The 19,094-nt window shown below is 44.1% G+C and overlaps 1 protein-coding gene across 1 annotated transcript in view; it reads right to left on the reverse strand.

Moving 5' to 3' along the window:
• Positions 1–19,094, reverse strand: part of LOC110070371 (uncharacterized) — a 23,651-nt gene continuing 4,557 nt past the window's right edge. Inside the window, exons 4-9 of the mRNA XM_078386819.1 lie at positions 18,212–18,320; positions 15,415–16,406; positions 10,445–10,545; positions 8,511–8,955; positions 6,534–6,678; positions 1–5,238 (exon numbers count right to left, since the gene is read on the reverse strand). Coding sequence (XP_078242945.1) covers positions 4,475–5,238; positions 6,534–6,678; positions 8,511–8,955; positions 10,445–10,545; positions 15,415–16,406; positions 18,212–18,320 — 2,556 coding nt within the window. The 3' untranslated portion in view covers positions 1–4,474. The remainder of the gene's footprint in view (positions 5,239–6,533; positions 6,679–8,510; positions 8,956–10,444; positions 10,546–15,414; positions 16,407–18,211; positions 18,321–19,094) is intronic.

Consider the following 19,094-nt stretch of genomic DNA (forward strand, 5'->3'; position numbering starts at 1 on the left):
TTCTGTGTGTGAGAAAAGCTTTATTGAAAGACACCATTTAAAGTACCACAAGATAATTCATATGCACCCTAAGAAAAATCATCCAAGAGAAGGAACATGTCAGTCACAAAGTATATTTGGAAGATTATCAGAGAATCCATGCAGGACATGAATCCTTCAAGTGCCCAGAGTGTGGGAGAAAGGCCTCTCAGACAGAAATGTATCTTACAAATAAGTTTTCAGTTTCAAAACTGGCTCGTCACTGTCATGGTGGCACTGCTCTGCAAGTATCAAAGGGCCATAGGAAAACTGCAGGATGGAGGGGGGGCACTTGGTCTCCAGATGTTTTGATCTATATAGTTTCCATCACCTCCAGCCATCATGGCCCATCACAGGGGAGAGATGAAAACAAAGGCCAAAATATCTGAAGGACCAGAGGTCCCCCACCCACATGAACAGGTTCTTCAGACCCCAGCTATACATAAGTGCACATTTTCATATTTTTGGACTGCAGTTCCCAGAATTCTTGAAGATTTCCTCAGGAAGGATTCTGTGCGTTTTAGCTCACAAACACAAGACATTTTACATTTTGCTCACCTGAACCAGGTCTACTTGGCCTTCTCTGGCCCTTGATTCCTGTTAATGCATGTAGCCATCACCCCTGGCATGAATATTCAGCAGTGTATTTGTATGTACCAATGAGAGCTGTTCGGAGGCGGAGCCAGGGAAGCTAGAAAGGAGGGGTGAGTCAGAGTCAAGTCCCTTCAGTCAGAGAGACAGAGAAGAAAAAAAGAGTTTAGGGGATTTGAGGCAGAGAAAGTGTTTAAGGAGTGATTAGTCAGAGTGTGACCTGTATTAATTAAGACAGAAGAGGCTAACCTCAGTGTTTCATAGGAAATAGTGGTGCACCGCATGACGACGATAATCTGTCCCACTGAAATAGCTGTTTAGCGAAATCGTCAACATGCAAAAACCCTTTTTCCACTGGAATGCATTGAAACCCGATTTAATGCGTTCGAATGGGGAAAATACCTCATCGTCCAGCGAAGATCACCCATAGGGAAGCCATTTTGTGAGCACCGATCAGCTGTAAAAATGGCTGCCCTACGAAGCATGGGTCTGGAAAACACAGGGCAGCCATTTTGCGAAGCCGACAATCAGCGGAAAAAAATGTCGTCTTGTGAACAAACGGTTTGTGAAGCACGGACCTAATCAACGTCCAGCAAAAATCCCCCATTGGAATGACTGTTTTCTGAATTGCTATAGCGATCACAAAAAGTCATTGTGATGCAGATTCGTTGTTTAGCGGGGTTGTCGTCTTGTGAGGTACCATTGTATAAGTTGATAAAAAGAGATCAACTGGTGGCAGTTCTTAAAGGGCATGTTGGGATACTCATGTGAGCTCTGTGTTTGGTGAAACAAGCAGCGGCCACGGGATAAATGTCACAATGCAACAAATAAAATGCCATGGTGCTTCCTGGGAGTTGTAGTCTTGTGGCTCATTAGTTCTATAGAACAGCGGTCCCCAACCTTTTTGGGGACCAGCTGGAGGGAGTGAGCTCCATGTGCGGGGGGTGCTGGGGGAACCCCCGCACTCGCGCGATAAGCGTATCACGCTCGCACAGTGGGTATTAAGTGGTCAGATTAGTTTCCCAGCTGAAATGGAGTGCCCAAGCCTAGAAAAGCCTTCAAGCCTACAAAAGTTCCTTTTTTTGGAATACAATTTTCAGATTCCACCCAAGCTCCTTTTCCAAGCTCTACCTTCCTTTCCATGTGCCTGTTCCCCATCTGACGTCTCGTCTTCCACAAATCCTCGCTTCTGGTGGGTTTCCCGTGTTTGTTTTAAGAAAGCCAGAGACAATCTGCAGTTTGCCAGTTAGCCCATAATGGCCAAATTAGCTTTCTGGAATCTAGACCTCAGAAGGGAAATCTGAAATGTCATGCCTGAACCTTGGACAGAATATTTAAGTTTTTTCCCCATGTATAGAACAATCCTGAGAGAAATCTGTGGGAATAACTGTCCTTGAAAAGGGAAACTTTAGCCAAGATGAGGGTACTCCGAGTCTGAGAATTCTCGGCGAATGCCCTGGGAAGAATTCTGGGAGTACCAACATGAAAAGACACACCTGTAGACACACAACTTTTGCTCATCAGGAACCGGCCCTAATTTCTGAGGCTGCATAGCCTTCTCTGACCTTGTTCCCTGTTGTAAATGTCCAAATAAGGAAGCTGCCGCATTGCTTCCTGGGAGTCATAGTTCTACAGGAGTTGCCCTCTATAGCAGAGGTCATCAACCCCCGGTCCGTGGCCCGGTGACAGTCCTTGGGCTTGCCAGAACCGGGCCACGGATACAGATCTCCAATCCCCGGCATGCATGCGTGTGTGTGTGTGTGTGCGTGTGTGTGCGTGTGTCGTGCACGCAGTGGTTTAGGCATGAAATTTCAGATTTTCCTTCTGAGGTCCAGGTTCCAGAAAGCTAGTTTGGCCCTCTGGCTTTCCTAAAACAAAAATAGGAAACCCATCAGAAGCGAGAATTTGTGGAAATCAAGACATCCGATGGGGAACAGGCACATGGAAAGGAACGCAGAGCTTGGAAAAGGAGCTTGGGTGGAATCTGGAAATTGTATTCCAAAAATTTTATTTATTATTGTTTATTATTTATTTAATTTATACCCCGCCTATCTGGGCTACCAGACCACTCTAGTAACTTTTGTAGGCTCGAAGGCTTTTCTAGGCTTGGGCACTCCATTTCAGCTGGGAAACTAATCTGACCAATTAACAGCCAGACAGAAATAAATCCTGTGTCTCTCTCTGGTAAACTTTAGCTTTATGATACACTTATCTGCCTAATTCACACATTATGTTTTTTAGGATGAACACTCAAAAATATCTAACACTAATAAAAGAGCACAGTAACCCTACAATGCAGGGGTCTTTTATGCCCATTAAATTGTGACTCACCATTCAAGTGTTGTTTTGCCCACAAACACACACATACTTCCTGTTTCTAACTGCTTCCCAAATATTTACACCAAGGTTGGGGTGGCCTTGGGCCACCAGATACCTTGGACTCCCACTCCCATCAGCCTTGCTCAGCCTGGCCAACGATTTGGGGTGGTGAAGTCCTCAGCCCAAACCCTCCGGAGGGCTAAAAGCTCAGCATGAAAAAGTAACACCTGGGACTGCCAATTCGGATCCCCAGTCACTGACCATACTAGCTGGGAGACTCTGGCTATGGTAGCCCCCCAAAAAGTAACTTTTAAAGGAGCCAACAGAACAGGCAAACCACGTGGATTGCAAGCAGAGCATCCTGAGAGGCAAACAGCAGGGAGAAGAAAGAGCCAAGATCTCTCGCCCTGAAAGAGCAGGAATTTTTCTTTTTTGGGTTTTCATAGAATCACAGAAGTGTCGAGCTGGAAGGGCTACCTAAAGACCATCACGTCCAGTCCCAGTGGAAGCAGGAAACCCACAGCCGAAGTATCCCTGAGAAGTAGCCGTCCGACCGCTGCTTAAAATCTCCAGCGGAAGGCATGCCGCCAGCCTCTGAGCCAAGCCATCCCACTGTCAAAAACCTCTTGCTGTCTCTAAACATTCTTCCTAATGTTTAGGCAAAATCTCCTTGCTTGTAATCTGAACCCAACACTTCGGGGTTTACCCCCTTTGGCGCTCTGCGGTAGCTGTGTTAGCTGAGAAAGTAGATCAGATGGGTATAAATGAGGTGTTCAAAAGGAACGTCCTCTCCTTTAGGTTCAAAATGGTACCATCCAGGCTGCCACTTTGAGACACTGCTGCTACTCCTTTGCTGGGGTTACTTCCCCAAAGGTTGGATGGCCATTTCTTTGCGCTACTACAAGACGGCTACAGTAAGCAGAAGACTGGTCTAGCCTGGCCTCTATTCAGGACTGGTTAGGCTTCAGCTAGAGTACAGTTCTGGACACCACACTTTAAGAAGAATGCCACCAACTGGAGCAAGTTCAGAGGGAGGGCAACAAGGATGATCAGGGAAAGTTGGGCATGTTTAGCCTTGAGAAAAGAAAACAGAGTGGAGATAGGATAGAGTCATCCAGAGGAGGGGCAAGATCTGTTCTCCATCATCCCAGAGTGCGGGACACACAACAATGGGCTCAAGTTACAGGAAGCCAGATTTGGGTTGAATATCAGGAAAAACTTCCTAACTGTTAGAGCAGTACGACAGTGGAACCAGTTACCTCGGGAGTTGGTGAGTGCTCCAACACTGGAGGCATTCAAGAGAAAATTGGACAACCATCTGTCAGATCTGATTCAATTTGCATTCCTGCATTGAGCAGGGAATTGGAACCCATGGCCTTATGGGCCCCTTCCAACTCCATTACTCTATGATTCTATTCTAAGATTCCCTGACCCCCCTGCTTTACACAACAGTGAACTGCAAACACACACACACACACACACACACACACACACACACACACACACACACACACACACACACACACAGGGCAAAGCAGCGACCACTTCACAACCAGTCTGCACACTGGAACGCTTTCTCTCGGGCGTGAAGCTTCTGGTGAGTCATGAGGATGTCCCTCCTGCCGAAGCTTTTCCCACAGATCAAGCACTGGAAAGGCTTCTCTCCGGTGTGGGCCCTCTCATGGATGACCAGGCATGTCCGCTGGCTGAAACTCTTGCCGCATTCGGAGCACTTGTAGGGCTTCTCCCCCGTGTGTGTCCGCCGATGGGTCACCAGGAACTGCTTCCTGCTGAAGCTCCGCCCGCAGTCCGGGCAGAGGTAGGGTTTCTCCCCCGTGTGGGTCCTTTCGTGCTTGATGAGGTCCGATTTGGAAATGAATCCTTTGCCACAGTGGGAACAGATGTAGGGTTTCTCCCCGGTGTGGATCCTTTCATGCTTAATTATGTACGATTTGCGGCTGAAGCTTTTCCCGCAGTATGAACAGGAGTAGGGTCTTTCCCCCGTGTGGGATCTTTGATGTTCAATCAGTTCCGACCGCCACACAAAACCCTTCCCACACTCAGGGCATTTTTTTAATCGTTCATCCTGGATCCTCGGCTGGACGACACCGCCTTTGACTTGTGGGTAAATTGTTGGACTGCAGAATATTTTCTCCCTGCCTTTCTCTGGGTAGCTTCCTGGATAGCTGTCCGAACCTTCCCCCAGGTCAGGATTGCAGGAGACACTCCAGCTGGCTCGTTCTGACAATGTCCCATGTGATTCTGCTTCCCCAGAATTGTCAGAGTCTCCTCGGTACAGTCGCTCATCACCTGGTAGAAAGCAGAAAATTAAAAGGTCAACATCTTCGCTTAACCCAAATCGAGGAGCACCTCTTGGCATTTCCACGATAAACCACAAACAAGGAGGAAGTTAGATGAGGCTTCCCAAAGTGAATTTGTGTGCTTGTTATTTTAGAACAGACATTCAGTCATCTCCCCAAAACCAATATATTTTAGGTCGTGGCTGAAATTCATTAATAAATCACAACTGGAGTAGGCCCACTGAATCAATGAAAATTACAAAGGTATGGACTCATCGAATCCTCACTGGTTCAATGGGCTTACTCTAGTTGCAACTTTATGACTGGATTTCAACCAAAGCTTCCTGTTTGTTTTTCCAGCTATGCTGTCTTCTTAGTAATGCCTCTTCTGTTTGCCTTTAGTTGCCATTCTTTATTAATATATACTACTCCAAAGTAGGATTTTACAGTCCCTCCACATGAAACAGAAGTAACCAGAAGACTATTTGCTTTAAAATAAAACCACAACCCCCTCTTATTTCTTTAATTAGATTTTCTGTTCAAATTAGGTCTGTGGCATTTGCGCACACGCACACACACACACACACACACACACACACACACACACACACACACACACACACATTTCTAGAGGCCACAAAATCTTCCACAAGAGGTTGGGCCTTCTCCTCGCCATCTCTTTGAAATCATCTCCTGATGGGAGTTCCATCTGGTCCTTTCCTTCCTAGTTTTAAGAGGCTGCTGAAGATGCTTCTCTTTCAAGGAGCCTTTGCTGGCAGCCCCTTTTAAAGGGTTCTGTCAATTTTTCAGACATTTCATTCCTTTTGTTTATATTTGTTTGATGTACAATGACCAGAATAGTGCTGTGCACTAATGGGGTTGGAGAGGGAGAGGGAGGGAGACAGAGACAGACAGACAGATTCCCACATACAACCATCCTCCATTTGTTTCTTTCCATAGTTTCATCACCAGCCAATAATGACTGGATACTCTCCATGTTCCTCTCCCATTTTAAAACTCCAGGAGAATCAAGTCACAGAAAAAAAAGCAGTAAGGGTCTTTATTGCCGCCTGTAGAGCCTCCGGAAAGCTATAGAGGTACTTTATCAATCATAACATTTCCAAAGAGAGGAGCCATCTCCAAACATCCCACCATCCCACCCTTATATTATGGGAAGCATCAGATGCACCCACCCGCAACCTGCATACATCCCCAGTCCACAAACTTCAAAAGTTACCCAAAGGTTTTACTTGAGTCCATTAAAAATTTGCTCTCAGAATTTCAAGGTACCCGGAAGATCTTTACCCAGCGCAGTGGCATCTCTGTCATCCTCTTCTTCTTCTTCCTCCTCCTGCTTGATCTCTCCTAAGATGACTCTTTGCCAGGAATCTGATGAACCTTCTTCAGCCTCTTGGAAATGAGTGGCTGCTTCTTTGAATGGCCCCACCACCTGAGAGGGTAGAGCAGGCGGCTTAAAGGAGGTGGCTGAAGGCAGAGCATCCATAGCAGCACTTTGGGGAACATGTGGTCATCCCAAGACGGATCCTCCACCTTCCCTTGGGTAAAAGTCCCTTCTCTTTACTCAAGAAGCATAAAATATCAACAAGACATCAACAAAATTCCCTCTCCATCCCTCCTCAGCCATCTGGGGCAGATGGGAATTGGAGTCCAACACCCACTCCAAGGGCCAAAGATTCTCAGTCCCCAGGGAAGAAGAGGAAGATAATATATAAACTCTTACATAGAAAACATTTATATGCTGCCTTCTGGCTTGAGGGGGAAAACGAGCACTTGAACATATTTGCCATGATAAAATACAAACATGATTACAAAAGTGTATGCAAAGTCTGTATCGAACAAGGCAACCATCTTGTAACTAGCTAAAATTAATGCTCATTTAGAGACTGGCATAATAAGAAAGAGAGGGGGGGGGAGAAGTAAGTTCCAAGAGAGACAGATTTTCAGAAAGAAAGAAAAATACCTTTATTCATTTCTGTGATAGATATCATTATCGGAATTTAAGATTTCTCAAGACAAAACATTTGCATTGATTTTTCATTTATGACACTTTTATTCTGTGCTTGTTTCAATTCCAACCTTTTTTTAATTGAAAGAGAATCAAGGAAAATTGGGGAGGCAGCTGGGTTTCTCAAAAAAAAAAGAGAGAGAGAGAGAGAGAGCCTGATGTCAAAAAGTTTGAGGATTGTTACTTTAAAGCTAGTGGTTTTTCAGTGATTTTGAGCTTGCCCCCCTCCCCTGACTTTAAGATTTTTGGCTGCTTTCTGGGAAGCTGCACATGACAGTCAGAACCTTTCCCCCTCTGGAGCAGAACACAAACATGCATCTCATCAAGTACAGTGGTACCTCGATTTATGAACTTAATCTGTATTGGAATGGCGTTTGTATGTCGAAAAGTTTGTAAGTCAAAGCACCATTTCCCATAGGAATCCACTGAAAACCATTTAATCCGTACCAGCTGTTTTTCATTCTTATACAGCGGTGCCTTTTTTAACAACGATAATCTGTTCCAGGAAAATCGCCATTAAGCAAAAACATCGTAAAGCAAAATTAAAAACCCCATTGAAATGCATTGAAAACCGTTCAATGCATTCCAATGGGGTAAAAACTCACCGTCCAGCGAAGATCCTCCATACAGCGGCCATTTTCGGTGCCTGTATAGCGAGGAATCCGTCCCTAAGCACAGCGGGGAGCCATTTTAAGCACCCGGTGGCCATTTTGAAAACCTGACGATCAGCTGTTTTTGATCATCATAAAGCGAAAATTGGTTCCCGAAGCAGGGAACCGATCATCGCTAAGCAAAATTCCCCCATTTAGACCATCGTTTTGCGATCGCAAAAAGATAATCGTAAAGCAGATTCATCGTAATGTGGGGCAATCGTAAAGCTGGGCACAACTGTATCAAGATGCTGTTCGCAAGTAGAGGCATTAGTTCCCATAGGAACTAATGCAAAGCCGGTTAATCCATCCTCTACCACTAGGGGGAGAATTTTTTTTATTTTTTTCTTCTTTTGACCTAAGATGAACTTAGGTCCAAAAAAAAGAGCAGGAAAGGTTTTTTATCATTCGCAAGTCAAAGCAACATTTTGCGAACGGAGCCATCCGTAATTCAACATGTTCATTAGTGGAGACATTCGTAAGTCGAGGTACCACTGTAGAGAGCTTTGGAAAGTTGCCTTTTTGGACTCCCCGTGGTAGCCCAATCCTGTAACTTTCTCAAGCTATGAACATACGCTCAGAAGCAACAGCACAAAGTCTCCTCACCCGCTCTTCCTGCCTCTCGTCCTCCTGGTGCCTCTGCAGGAAATCTTCGGCCAGGGCCACCGCCTGGGAGCAATTTTCAGGCTCCACCTCCCTGACCCAGCTCTGGATCTCGGGTGGCAGAACCGCCAGGAACTGCTCCAGCACCACCAGCTCCAGGATCTGGTCCTTTGTCCGCTGCTCCGGCTTCAACCAGAGGTTACACAGTTCCCAGAGGTGGTTGCAAACTTCACGGGGTCCCTCCGCCTCCTGGTAGCTGAACTGCCGGAAGTGCTGGCGTTGCGTTTCTGAGTTGACGGCCGCCTCCTCCTCCTCTCTGTCCAAGACCTCCTCTTTCACTTTCAAACAGTGGACTTTGTCACTGGCCCAGAGGTTGCTCTCTGACATTGGGTTCTCCTTACAGAGGTCCGGCAAAAGGCGGGCCATTCTTTTCCCTTGAGGATGCCGGCTGATCTGCCGAAGACAAAAGGGATGACCCACAAGTGAAATATTTACAGTATTTATATTATTTATATGCGGCCTTTCTCTCCATAGGGGACCTAAGGCAGTGGTTATACTGCAATACTGCAGCCAAAACTCTGCTCACAGCACAAGTTCAATCCCAGGTAGCCATTTTGAGGTTCACTCAGCCTTCCATTAATTGAGTGACCAGCTTGCTGTCGCGGGGGGGGGGCAATGCATAGCCTACATAATTAAATTGTAAACCATCCAGAGAGTGCTTTAAGTGCAATATATATAAGTGGCACACTTTGCTTTTGCTCTACAACAGATAAAGCTATAAAACAAAAACAGTTTAAAAATACTATATATCATATTTAAAAACAATTAAACCAATATTAGGATGAAAAATGAAGTTTAAATACATTTTTTTTCAAAGTTTAAAAATCTGTAAATCAAAAGCCAGCATCCCCGAGACAACTGAACAGGAGTCAGCAATGTGAAAGCTAAACAGCATTAGGAGGCATCAAAAGAAACACAGGCGTGGATTCAGCTGGTGAAAACTAGAGGAGACCCACTGAATCAACAGCATGTCCTTAAGTGCTGATTCACCATGCAGCAACTGGTTCAGTACAGCTAACAACTGGATTTAAGCCCTCTTGTCTTATGTAAGAGAAGCAATGGTACTGTCCTACTCAGATCTCAACTAGAGTATGATGTCCAGTAGACAGCAACTGAGATGGTCAAATCTCTTGAAATTAAAACTTATGCTACAAAATGATATAGTTTAACTGTAAAAATTGTATCTGTATTTTTTCCCTGTCTCGTAAGGAGCTGTCACCATGGACTTCATTAATCATCTTAGAACTGCAGAGTTGGAAGGGGCCTTAAGTATTATCAAATCCACACTCTGTCAAAGAGGCTCCCCAGCCAGAGACCTAAACAGCATGAAGTCCAATTCGTTCCAGGGGATTCACTTTACTGGACACTAAAATTGGGTTTGGCTCCTTGTCTACATTCCCACTCACAACCATGTGTACTATAAATGCACCTGAAATTTTGGACATTTACACGATGAAATTCTGGATACCAACCCACAAAACGTCCTGATCCAACAAATGTATTCTGCTTTAGAGTGACGTAAAGTCTTTTGTTGGCAGAAATAATAAGCACAGCAATCCCACCGGTTCAGACAAAGTAGCAGCTGCTTATTTTTAAGATTCCAAAATCTCACGCAAAGAAACCAAAAAAATATTCTTTTTTTTTTTTTGCTGTTCTCAGCATTTGCATCGCCTACCTACATACACACATAGAGGTTTGCGAGCATTCCAGGTTTTCCTACCTCTTCTGGCAGGCAGAAATTCAACCAAGAGAGCTTCTGCCGGCCTTGCATCACTCCCACGCAAGGGAAGAGCTTCACCAGTTGGATTTCTGCCTGCCTCGCAGTCCATGGAGGCACTGCTTCGCCCACAGCCCACAGCCCCCCTTTTCCCACGTACCTGCTTCTTTCCCAGGCAGGAAAACTCTTGACCGGCGATCCCTGCGCGTGGGAAAATTCAAAGGCCACTTTCCCACGGGAAGCGGAACAGGAAGGAACTTTCTTTAAAAAATACTTTTTTTCCTAGAGCGCCCTTTACTGGCCAACATGGTCTTCCTTTCTGTTTCCTCTCTAGGAGTTTTAACGCTGTGGCTTTAACCCTTTGGAGGAATACCTGACCAGAAACCATGAGGGGAACCGACCACGAAAATGATTCAATCAAGGCTATCGCATTTCGGGCACCCTGGCCAGAAGACATCGCTTTCCTAAAAAAGATGGTAATTTTAGGAAAAGATAAAGGCAGTCGGAAAAGAGGAAGACCAAGCATGAGATTGACTGACTTGATAAAGGAAGCCACTGCCATCGTTTTGCAAGAGCTGAGCAGGACTGTTAATGATGGACTTTTTGAAAGGCACTAATTCGCAGAATCACCCTAAGTGGGAAAGCAATTTGACAGCACATCACAACCTGGCTATTAATCTGTTACAGAATTTATCAAATTGCTTCTGACTTATAGCAACGCTACAAATTTTAAAAGGCCATTTCCTTAGCAGCCCTTCTCAGATTTTGAAAACTCAAAGCAGTGGCTTCCTTTATTGAGTTGCTCAGTCTCATATTAATTTTCCTCTTTTCCTGCTGCCTTCCAAGTTTTCCCAGAACTGTTGCTTTCCCCAGAAAATTTTTGTCTTGTCAAGGGCTCACTAACATTCATAGGAATCTCAGTGAAGACTATATACCTGTTCGTGCTTTGCAGGGAGATTGTGAAACTAACTTTCTGGCATTGTGATGCTTCTGTTTTGTCTTTGATGACTATATTTTAATATTGTAATATTGTAATATTTTAATATTGTATATGTGGAGCACATGGTTTTACTGGAAGGAAGGCCTGGATGTGAAGCCAGAAGTTGGGTGTTTGATTCTTCAGTCTCCCTCCAGAGAGATCAGCCAGCCTGTGCAGCCTTGGGCAACCGGTCCAGCCCAGAGCACCCCAAGAACAAGGGAATAGCAAACCACTTCTCAGGATTCTATAGCTAGAAAACCCTGGAAAGGGTGGCCATAAATCAGGATTGCCTTGACAGTACATAATTATGTACGGTCACCATATGTACGGTCACCATAGGTCTTTGAGAGTACATAAAGATATATACATACTGTAATTCAAAAGTGGGAGAAGGAGAAGAGGGCTAGGGTCCAGATACTGCTTTAAGAGCCATTTAAAAACTTGGCTCTTCAGGTAGGCTTTCCCTCCTGTCAATTCTTGAATTCTACGTATCTTTCTGTTTTTTATCCCCCATCTTGATCACACTATATTATTGTTCAAATGTTTTTCTGATTATGAATGTTTATTTTTGATTGTGATGTCTTTATTGTTATCTAATTATATTTTATGATTTTGTAAGCCGCCTCGAGTAGACGCTGTCTGGGGGGGGTATAAATCGAATGAATGAATGAATGAATGAATGAATGAATGAATGAATGAATGAATGAATGAATGAATGAATGAACGAACTGTTTTGGATTGAGATTTGAAGTTTAGATTTAGAGTTTCGGGAGATCCTGATTCTAGTCCCCTTGGAGAGATTAAACTCAATAGGTACTCTAGGCGATCATTACAATATGATATAAACCCTGTGCACAACATTTGCATGGACTTAAATATTGGTCATCTGTACTAAGCCGAACTTCCTCTTTAGAATCAAAAATGACTAAAAGGCGTCTATCCTTCATTGGGCACATCATGAGAAGGTAAGGCTCACAGGAAAACACAGCTATGTTCCGGAAAGGCAGGAGGAAAAGAGGAAGAGCAAGCAGGAGATGGAGTGACTCAATAAAGGAAGCCATAGATTTTGAGTTTGCAAGACTTGAGCAATGTGGCTACAAAGGGGGCCTTTTGAAGATCATGCATTTCTAGGGCTATGTCGGAAGTGATATGACGGCACAACAAAATGTTGGCTGGATAGCTCAGTGGTTTAGGTACCTAGCTGTGGAGCAAGAGGACAGGAGTTCGATTCCACCACTGTGCCTCTGTGGAGAAGAGCCAGCCTGTGTGCCCTGGGCAAGCTGCACAGTCCCAGGGTGCCCTCAGAAGAAGCGAATGAGTATTCACTACTCTTGAGTAGTCTCTACCTGGAAAACCCTGAAAAGGGTTGCATTGTCAGAATTGACTTGGCAGCACATGATGATGATGATTATTAACAACAAAAAAGCCCAGTGGGGCTTGCTTCCGAATAAGAGAAACCCTTCTGCCTTTCTCTAATTTTATGTATATATACTTGGGTAAAAATGAATGCTCAGTAAATCTAGGTTTCCTGAAATATATAAATCCCCTTTAAAAAACCCAGTTGAAACACACATTAAAACTCCTGTAAAATGGAAATGCTCTTGGTTCCATAATACTGTACGTAGAATATTAGACTCAGCAAGGAGCAGGTGTTATTGGGCAAAAGAATGTGCAAGCTTCCACCTACAGGAATCTTCTACCTTCCATCAGGGATGGCTGAGCAGCTATCTCTGCTGAAATACATCCAGCAATATGCAGCTTAAAACTGTGCTATTGGAGCAGAATAGAGTGGAACTCCTACTGCTTCTTGCTGGGAAAGACAATAGTGCTAGGAAAATGTTGATGGCAGCAGGAGAAGAGGAAGACCAAATGTGAAATGGATTGACTCCATGAGGAAACCAAAGACTGAAGCTTACAAGAGCTAAGGTAAAGGTTCCCTATGACATTTAGTCCAGTCGTGTCCGACTCTAGGGCGCGGTGCTTATCCCCGTTTCCAAGCCGTAGAGCCAGCGTTTGTCCAAAGACAGTTTCTGTGATCACATGGCCTGCACGACCAGACACGGAACACCATTACCTTCCCGCCATGGTGATACCTATTTATCTACTCGCCTTTTCCATGCTTTTGAACTGCTAGGTTGGCAGGAGCCGAGACAAGTGATGGGAGCTCCCTCCGTCACATGGATTCGATCTTATGATGGTTGGTCTTCCGACCTTGCAGCACAGAGGCTTCTGCAGTTTAACCCACGGTGCCACCACGTCCCTTATGAGAGCTAAGCAGGGGTGTTAACGAGAGGACATTTTGGAGGTCACTCATTCATTGGTCGGAGGCAACTTGACGGCGTTTCACAGCGACATCTGTTACTTCTCTTGCTTGTCTTGATGCAGCCTAGAACCCACAGCCCAAGCCAAGAAGTTAGGGGGGGGAAACAGTTGAAACACATAGTGCTGTGGCGCTAATGGGAGCAGTATATTAAATTGAAATGAATGAGAGAGAGAGAGAGAGAGATTTTGTGACTAAAAGTCCCAGAACTTCTCTCCCCAGAGACCATGCTGTTGAGTTCTTCTGAAAATCATAGTCTGAAAGAGTGATGCTTCCTGTTCTCAGAGTGGGCAAGCTGAGGTTCTCCAGATGTGGTTGGACTCCAACTCCCATCATCCCTAGCCACTGGCAATACAGGTGAGGGCTGATGGGAACAGCAGTCTAATGACCTCTGGGCACCACACATGGGAACATGATTCATCCAGTCCTTGGCCCTCTTACCTATTCACACTGGACTGGGGTGAAATGTAGGTCTATACGGCTAGGCTGGAGTGAGCTCAATAGGGTCACTAGGAGGTCCGGTAGGCCAGTGGTTCTTAACGTGGGCGATAATGCCCCCCAGGGGGCGATTTCATTTTTCAGGGGGGCAGTAGAACGAAAAGGGGCAGTGTGGGGGCGCTGGAGCAGAAGGGGGGCGGTAGGGGGGCGCTGGAGCGAGCCAAACCTGTGAAGATGGCTGCAGCCTTTTTACAGTGTGCATGAATATATATTTTCCTTCAATTTTAATTTAGTTTCAGAGTTTTTGTCTTGAAATTTTTAGTTCCTGCATTTGTTTTTATGCCCTTTTTATATTTCTTTTTGCGTCTTAAAATTCACTTGCAACTAAATCATTAAATGTTACTTTTTGGGGGGCATTTTATTTTCTTGGAATTTAATTTTGTTTTCAGGGGTCATTGAATGTAAGTGTCTTAAATAAATAAATAAATAAATAAATAAATAAATAAATAAATAATAAATAAATAAATAAATAAATAAATAAATAAATAAATAAATAAATAAATAAATAAGATATCATCACCGTGGGCGATGATAACTTCCTCAATGGCTCAAGGGGGCGTTTCTTTCAAAAAGGTTAAGAACCACTGCGGTAGGCCATTCGGTGCAATATTTGCATCCAAATGGCATACAGACCTCAAGTGAACTTACTTGGTCTGCTTTTTAAGTGTATTAGGTATGTGTACGACACGTTAGGTAGGTGACCACAGCCTAATATAGGTCTTAATACAGTGGTGCCTCGCATAACGAGCGCACCGTTTAACGACGAATCCGCATAGCGATCTATTTTTTTAGATTGCTAATGCAATTGCATTGCAATGTTTTAATGGGTAAAATATCGCATTGCGATGATCGGTAAGCATTTCGCTCATAGCGACGATTAATCCGGAACGGATTAACGTCGCTATGCGGGGCACCACTGTACACCTTTTCCCCTTGTCTTAAAGAGCTGGTCAAGAGACTGCCTGCAGACACAGCAGCGGATTCAGCTGCTGCCAGTTTCTCAGCTGACCCTTTAAGACAAGATATTTTAATTTTTTTATAAGTCTTGCAGCCCATTTTTGCTGCCTGAATGGAGTCCATGGGATATGAATCAAATCCATCCTGCAGCCATGGCGGGTCAACTGGCCTCCAAACTGTTGCAATTCCGTAGTGTAGATACCCAAGCATCCGACCCATCAGTTAGTTAGTATTTTGGGAATATTCTGTACGTATAATTACAGCATGTTAGTGACAAATAGATGCAGTAGCTCTTCCATGCCCTTATGTTTTACTGCCTTTATTTTTATTTTCTGCCTTCCAAATAATTCTGAGAGTGAGGTTACTGCTCTTCCTATTTCTCGGGTGGAGAATTGTTAAGACTGATGGAAACAGATTCTCCCCAAGTCACAGAATTTGCCTGTGGTACTAAGGTTATCTCTCCAAAGTGCAATCTCTTATTTGCCATCAAGACAGAATGATCATGTTTCCCAACTTCTAAACCCTTCAAAAGTTTCTCCCCATTATGGATGCGTTCATGTCTAATGAGAGTCGACTGATGGCTAAAGCTTTTCCCGCATCCCGAGCATTTGAACGGCTTTTCCCCAGTGTGGGTCCGGTTATGCGCAATAAGAGATGACCGGTCGCTGAAACTCTTTCCACAGTCTGAGCATGAATAGGGTTTCTCTCCCGTGTGAGTCCTCTTGTGCGTTGTCAATGTAGACCGGTCACTGAAACTCTTCCCGCAATAAGGGCACTTGTACGGTTTCTCTCCTGTGTGGATTCTCTTGTGTTTCACAAGGTGCGGGCGCTGGCTAAAGCTTTTCCCACAGTCGGAGCATTTGTAGGGTTTCTCTCCAGTGTGAGTCCTCTCGTGGAGGATGAGGTGGGATCGCTGGCTGAAGCTTTTCCCACAGTCTGCACATTTATATGGCTTTTCCCCCGTGTGTATTCTCTGGTGAGTAATCAAGACGTTTCTTCTGCAGAAGGTTTTCCAACAAACTGTACATTTATACTGGGACTCTCTTGGAAGTGTCCTCTCAGACATGAGAAGATCAGATCTGAGCCTAAGGACTTGTCCGGATAGAAGTCTTGTCTCTCCCCTCCCACCCTTGAGGATTACTGGCTGCTTCACTATGGTGTCATCAAGATCTTCATATCCTCCCTGCGAATTGATGAAATTTCCTTCCTGGGCTTCTGAATTTCCTTGTAGGTTCTCAGCTTCCTGCTGCTGGCCATGAAAACAAGTAGCACCTTCCCCAGCGTGTCTTGGTAATGCTGCAAATGGCTCTAATTCCTCCGGATTACCTGGCTGATTCTGTTCCTTCTCCTGTGTTATCTTAGGTTGCACTGGAGGGAGAAAAATAATAATGTGTAGGTTATTTCAACATATGAAAAAAGCTCTCTCTACCGATATTGTTCCCTTTCAAATGCTGCCTGCCACTCCTGGAGCCTTCTTTTTCATAACTCACCTGAGGCGACTAAAAATTTCATACAAGCGAGTACACAGATCTCATGATCTCTTAAAGAGTAACAAGTTTTATTTGGTATAAACTTTAGTTACTGCGGAAATGATTTTAATAGAGGGATGAGTCTACTATCCACTTAATTGGTGCACTTTAATGGCAAAATCCTGTTGTACAGGTTGTGTAGCTGGCCTACAAATTGTATAGCACTATTCAAATACAGTATTGTCATACATAAACACCACTTGCATGTGTGTTTGGGATACATATTTTCTCTTTTTTATTCAATGGAAAATTCTGACGAACCTCAGACAGCATAATGAACATTAAACATAAAACCAGCTATTCCATTCTATACCATTTCTTCTGTTGTTCTCTGTCATATCAAACCCACATAAAATTTAGTGTACATGGTCTACGGCCCGTTTCTTCATTTAGAATTCAAACCAGTGGTTTGGGTCTCCAGCTGCAAAGCCAAAGGTTTGGAGTTCAATTCCCCAGTGTGTTCCTGAGAGCAGAGGTGGCTTGTGTGGCCTTGGGGAAACTGCACAATCCCGGGGCACCCCCAGAAGAAGAGAATGGCAAATCACCTCTGCGTACACTCTACCGAGAAAACCCTGAAAAGGGTTGCCATAAGTCAGAACTGAATTGATGGTACATGATGATTATCATGTAGAAGGTGGTAGGTCTTGTTTTCTTGATTACAATACTGAATCATATTTAGCCCCAGATGTTGAGCAAGAAAGATGGGATCTAAACTGAACCAAACGGAATCAATCATCTCCGCTCTGCCAGCCGGGTTCACTTCCATGCTAGCTTGAAAGGAAAGGGATACCTGCGGTTTTCCTCTATTTTTAGTATCTTAGGGGGCAACCACATAGATTTAAAAAGTGGGAAATGTTAAAGGTTTCAGACAGGCCGATTTATATATTTTTTCCATTGATCACATGATGCAAAGGGACATATGAATCCCACCAAACCTCTAAGTTTTCCCCTGTGCCACTGGGGCTTCTACTTTAAAAAAAAAGCCTTTAACATCAGTTCAGGCATGTGATGTGAACCAATGAAAAAAAGGGAGGATGAGCTGCACACAAACACAAAACAGTCTTTGTTGAAGCCCCTTCCTTCTCGCTTTTGCCTTATGAGGAAGGAAGAGCCACACATACACTCCAGCAAAGCCTCTTTGCCAATACACACTTTTAACAGCTTCACCTCCATGGGCAAGCCTCCTGGCTTGTTTAATTTTTTTTACAGCTTAAGAATGAGCTTCTCTTTGTCAGAAAGGGTTTGATCTTAATGATAACAAGATAAAAGTCCATGAAATTGAGGAAATGAAGCCTTGTTACAACTTGTTAAGGCAGTTCTTTATAATGCCGCCATCTGTAGGGCTATAGCTAGAACTGCACGCACCAAACAAGGCTTTTTCCTATCTCTCTGTGTGGACTCATAAATGAAACAGACCCAAACCCCCTGGTGCAACTTCACAGAGCATGAATGTGAGTGAATTTACATTTCCCTCACTGTGTAGTAACACCGTCAGTAGTTTAATATCCTGAGTTCGTGTGCAAAGAGGGGGCTTTGCACCAACTGCTCAGGTTGAAGTCTTTCTCCTAATAAGCTGCCAACGCTTCAGTCATTGCCCTTTGAATTTCAGAGCATCTAAAATAACATGGAAGGAAGACGTCTTACCCAACATGGTGGCATCTCTGTCAACCTCTTGTTTGATCTTTCCAAAATGGAGCCTCTGCCAGGTGTCTGGTGGAGCCTGTTTTGCCTCTGGGAAAACATGATCCACTTTCTGGAAGAGAAAATACCAATTACCAAAGTGAGAATCTCTCTCAAAGATGCAGGAACAGAAATAGTATTTATTTATATGCATTTTTATTCAAGATGTCCTGAGACACCATACAAAAAAGACCAAAACGATCAGAATGCACATTTTAAAAGCCAGCAAATTATAAAAGTATCATATTTTTCCGTGTATAAAATGACACTTTTTCCTAAAATAATTAAAGGAAAAATTGAGGGTCGTTTTATACATGGAAATAGGGGGGGGGTCAAAGCGCTTTGATCCCTGCTTTCCCCCCTCCACGTTTTGCAAAGAAAATGTTTGCGACAAAAATGTAGGAGGAAAGCAGGAATCGCTTTCCCCCTCCATTTGCATTTCAATGTGGTCAAAGGTGACTATTAGGAACAATAACTAAGGAGCAAAAAGCAGATATTTGTGTTTAGAGGAAATACAAACATGTCAAAAGAATTGCAGGGGAAAAAATTCCTATTTGTCTCTAAAAGACCACTGACCTTTCAGATCTAAATAGTTTGGGGACAAGTTATCTGAAGGACTGCCGCCACCCACGGAAACCTACCCAGACCCTATATTCAGCCTCAGGGGCCCTGCTGATGGCTAGAGGAGAGAACGTAGGCACCAGCTGGTCCACCAAGGCCAGGCTTTTCCACAGGTGGGGGGGCCACACCTGAGAAGGCCCTCTCCTACATCATTGTATGGTGCAATACTCCCAAGGATGGGCAAAACATAGAACTCAAACAGTCAATTTAAAACATTACATCTTAA

This window comes from Pogona vitticeps, chromosome 2 (genome assembly GCF_051106095.1).
Source record: "Pogona vitticeps strain Pit_001003342236 chromosome 2, PviZW2.1, whole genome shotgun sequence".
Lineage (NCBI taxonomy): Eukaryota > Metazoa > Chordata > Lepidosauria > Squamata > Agamidae > Pogona > Pogona vitticeps.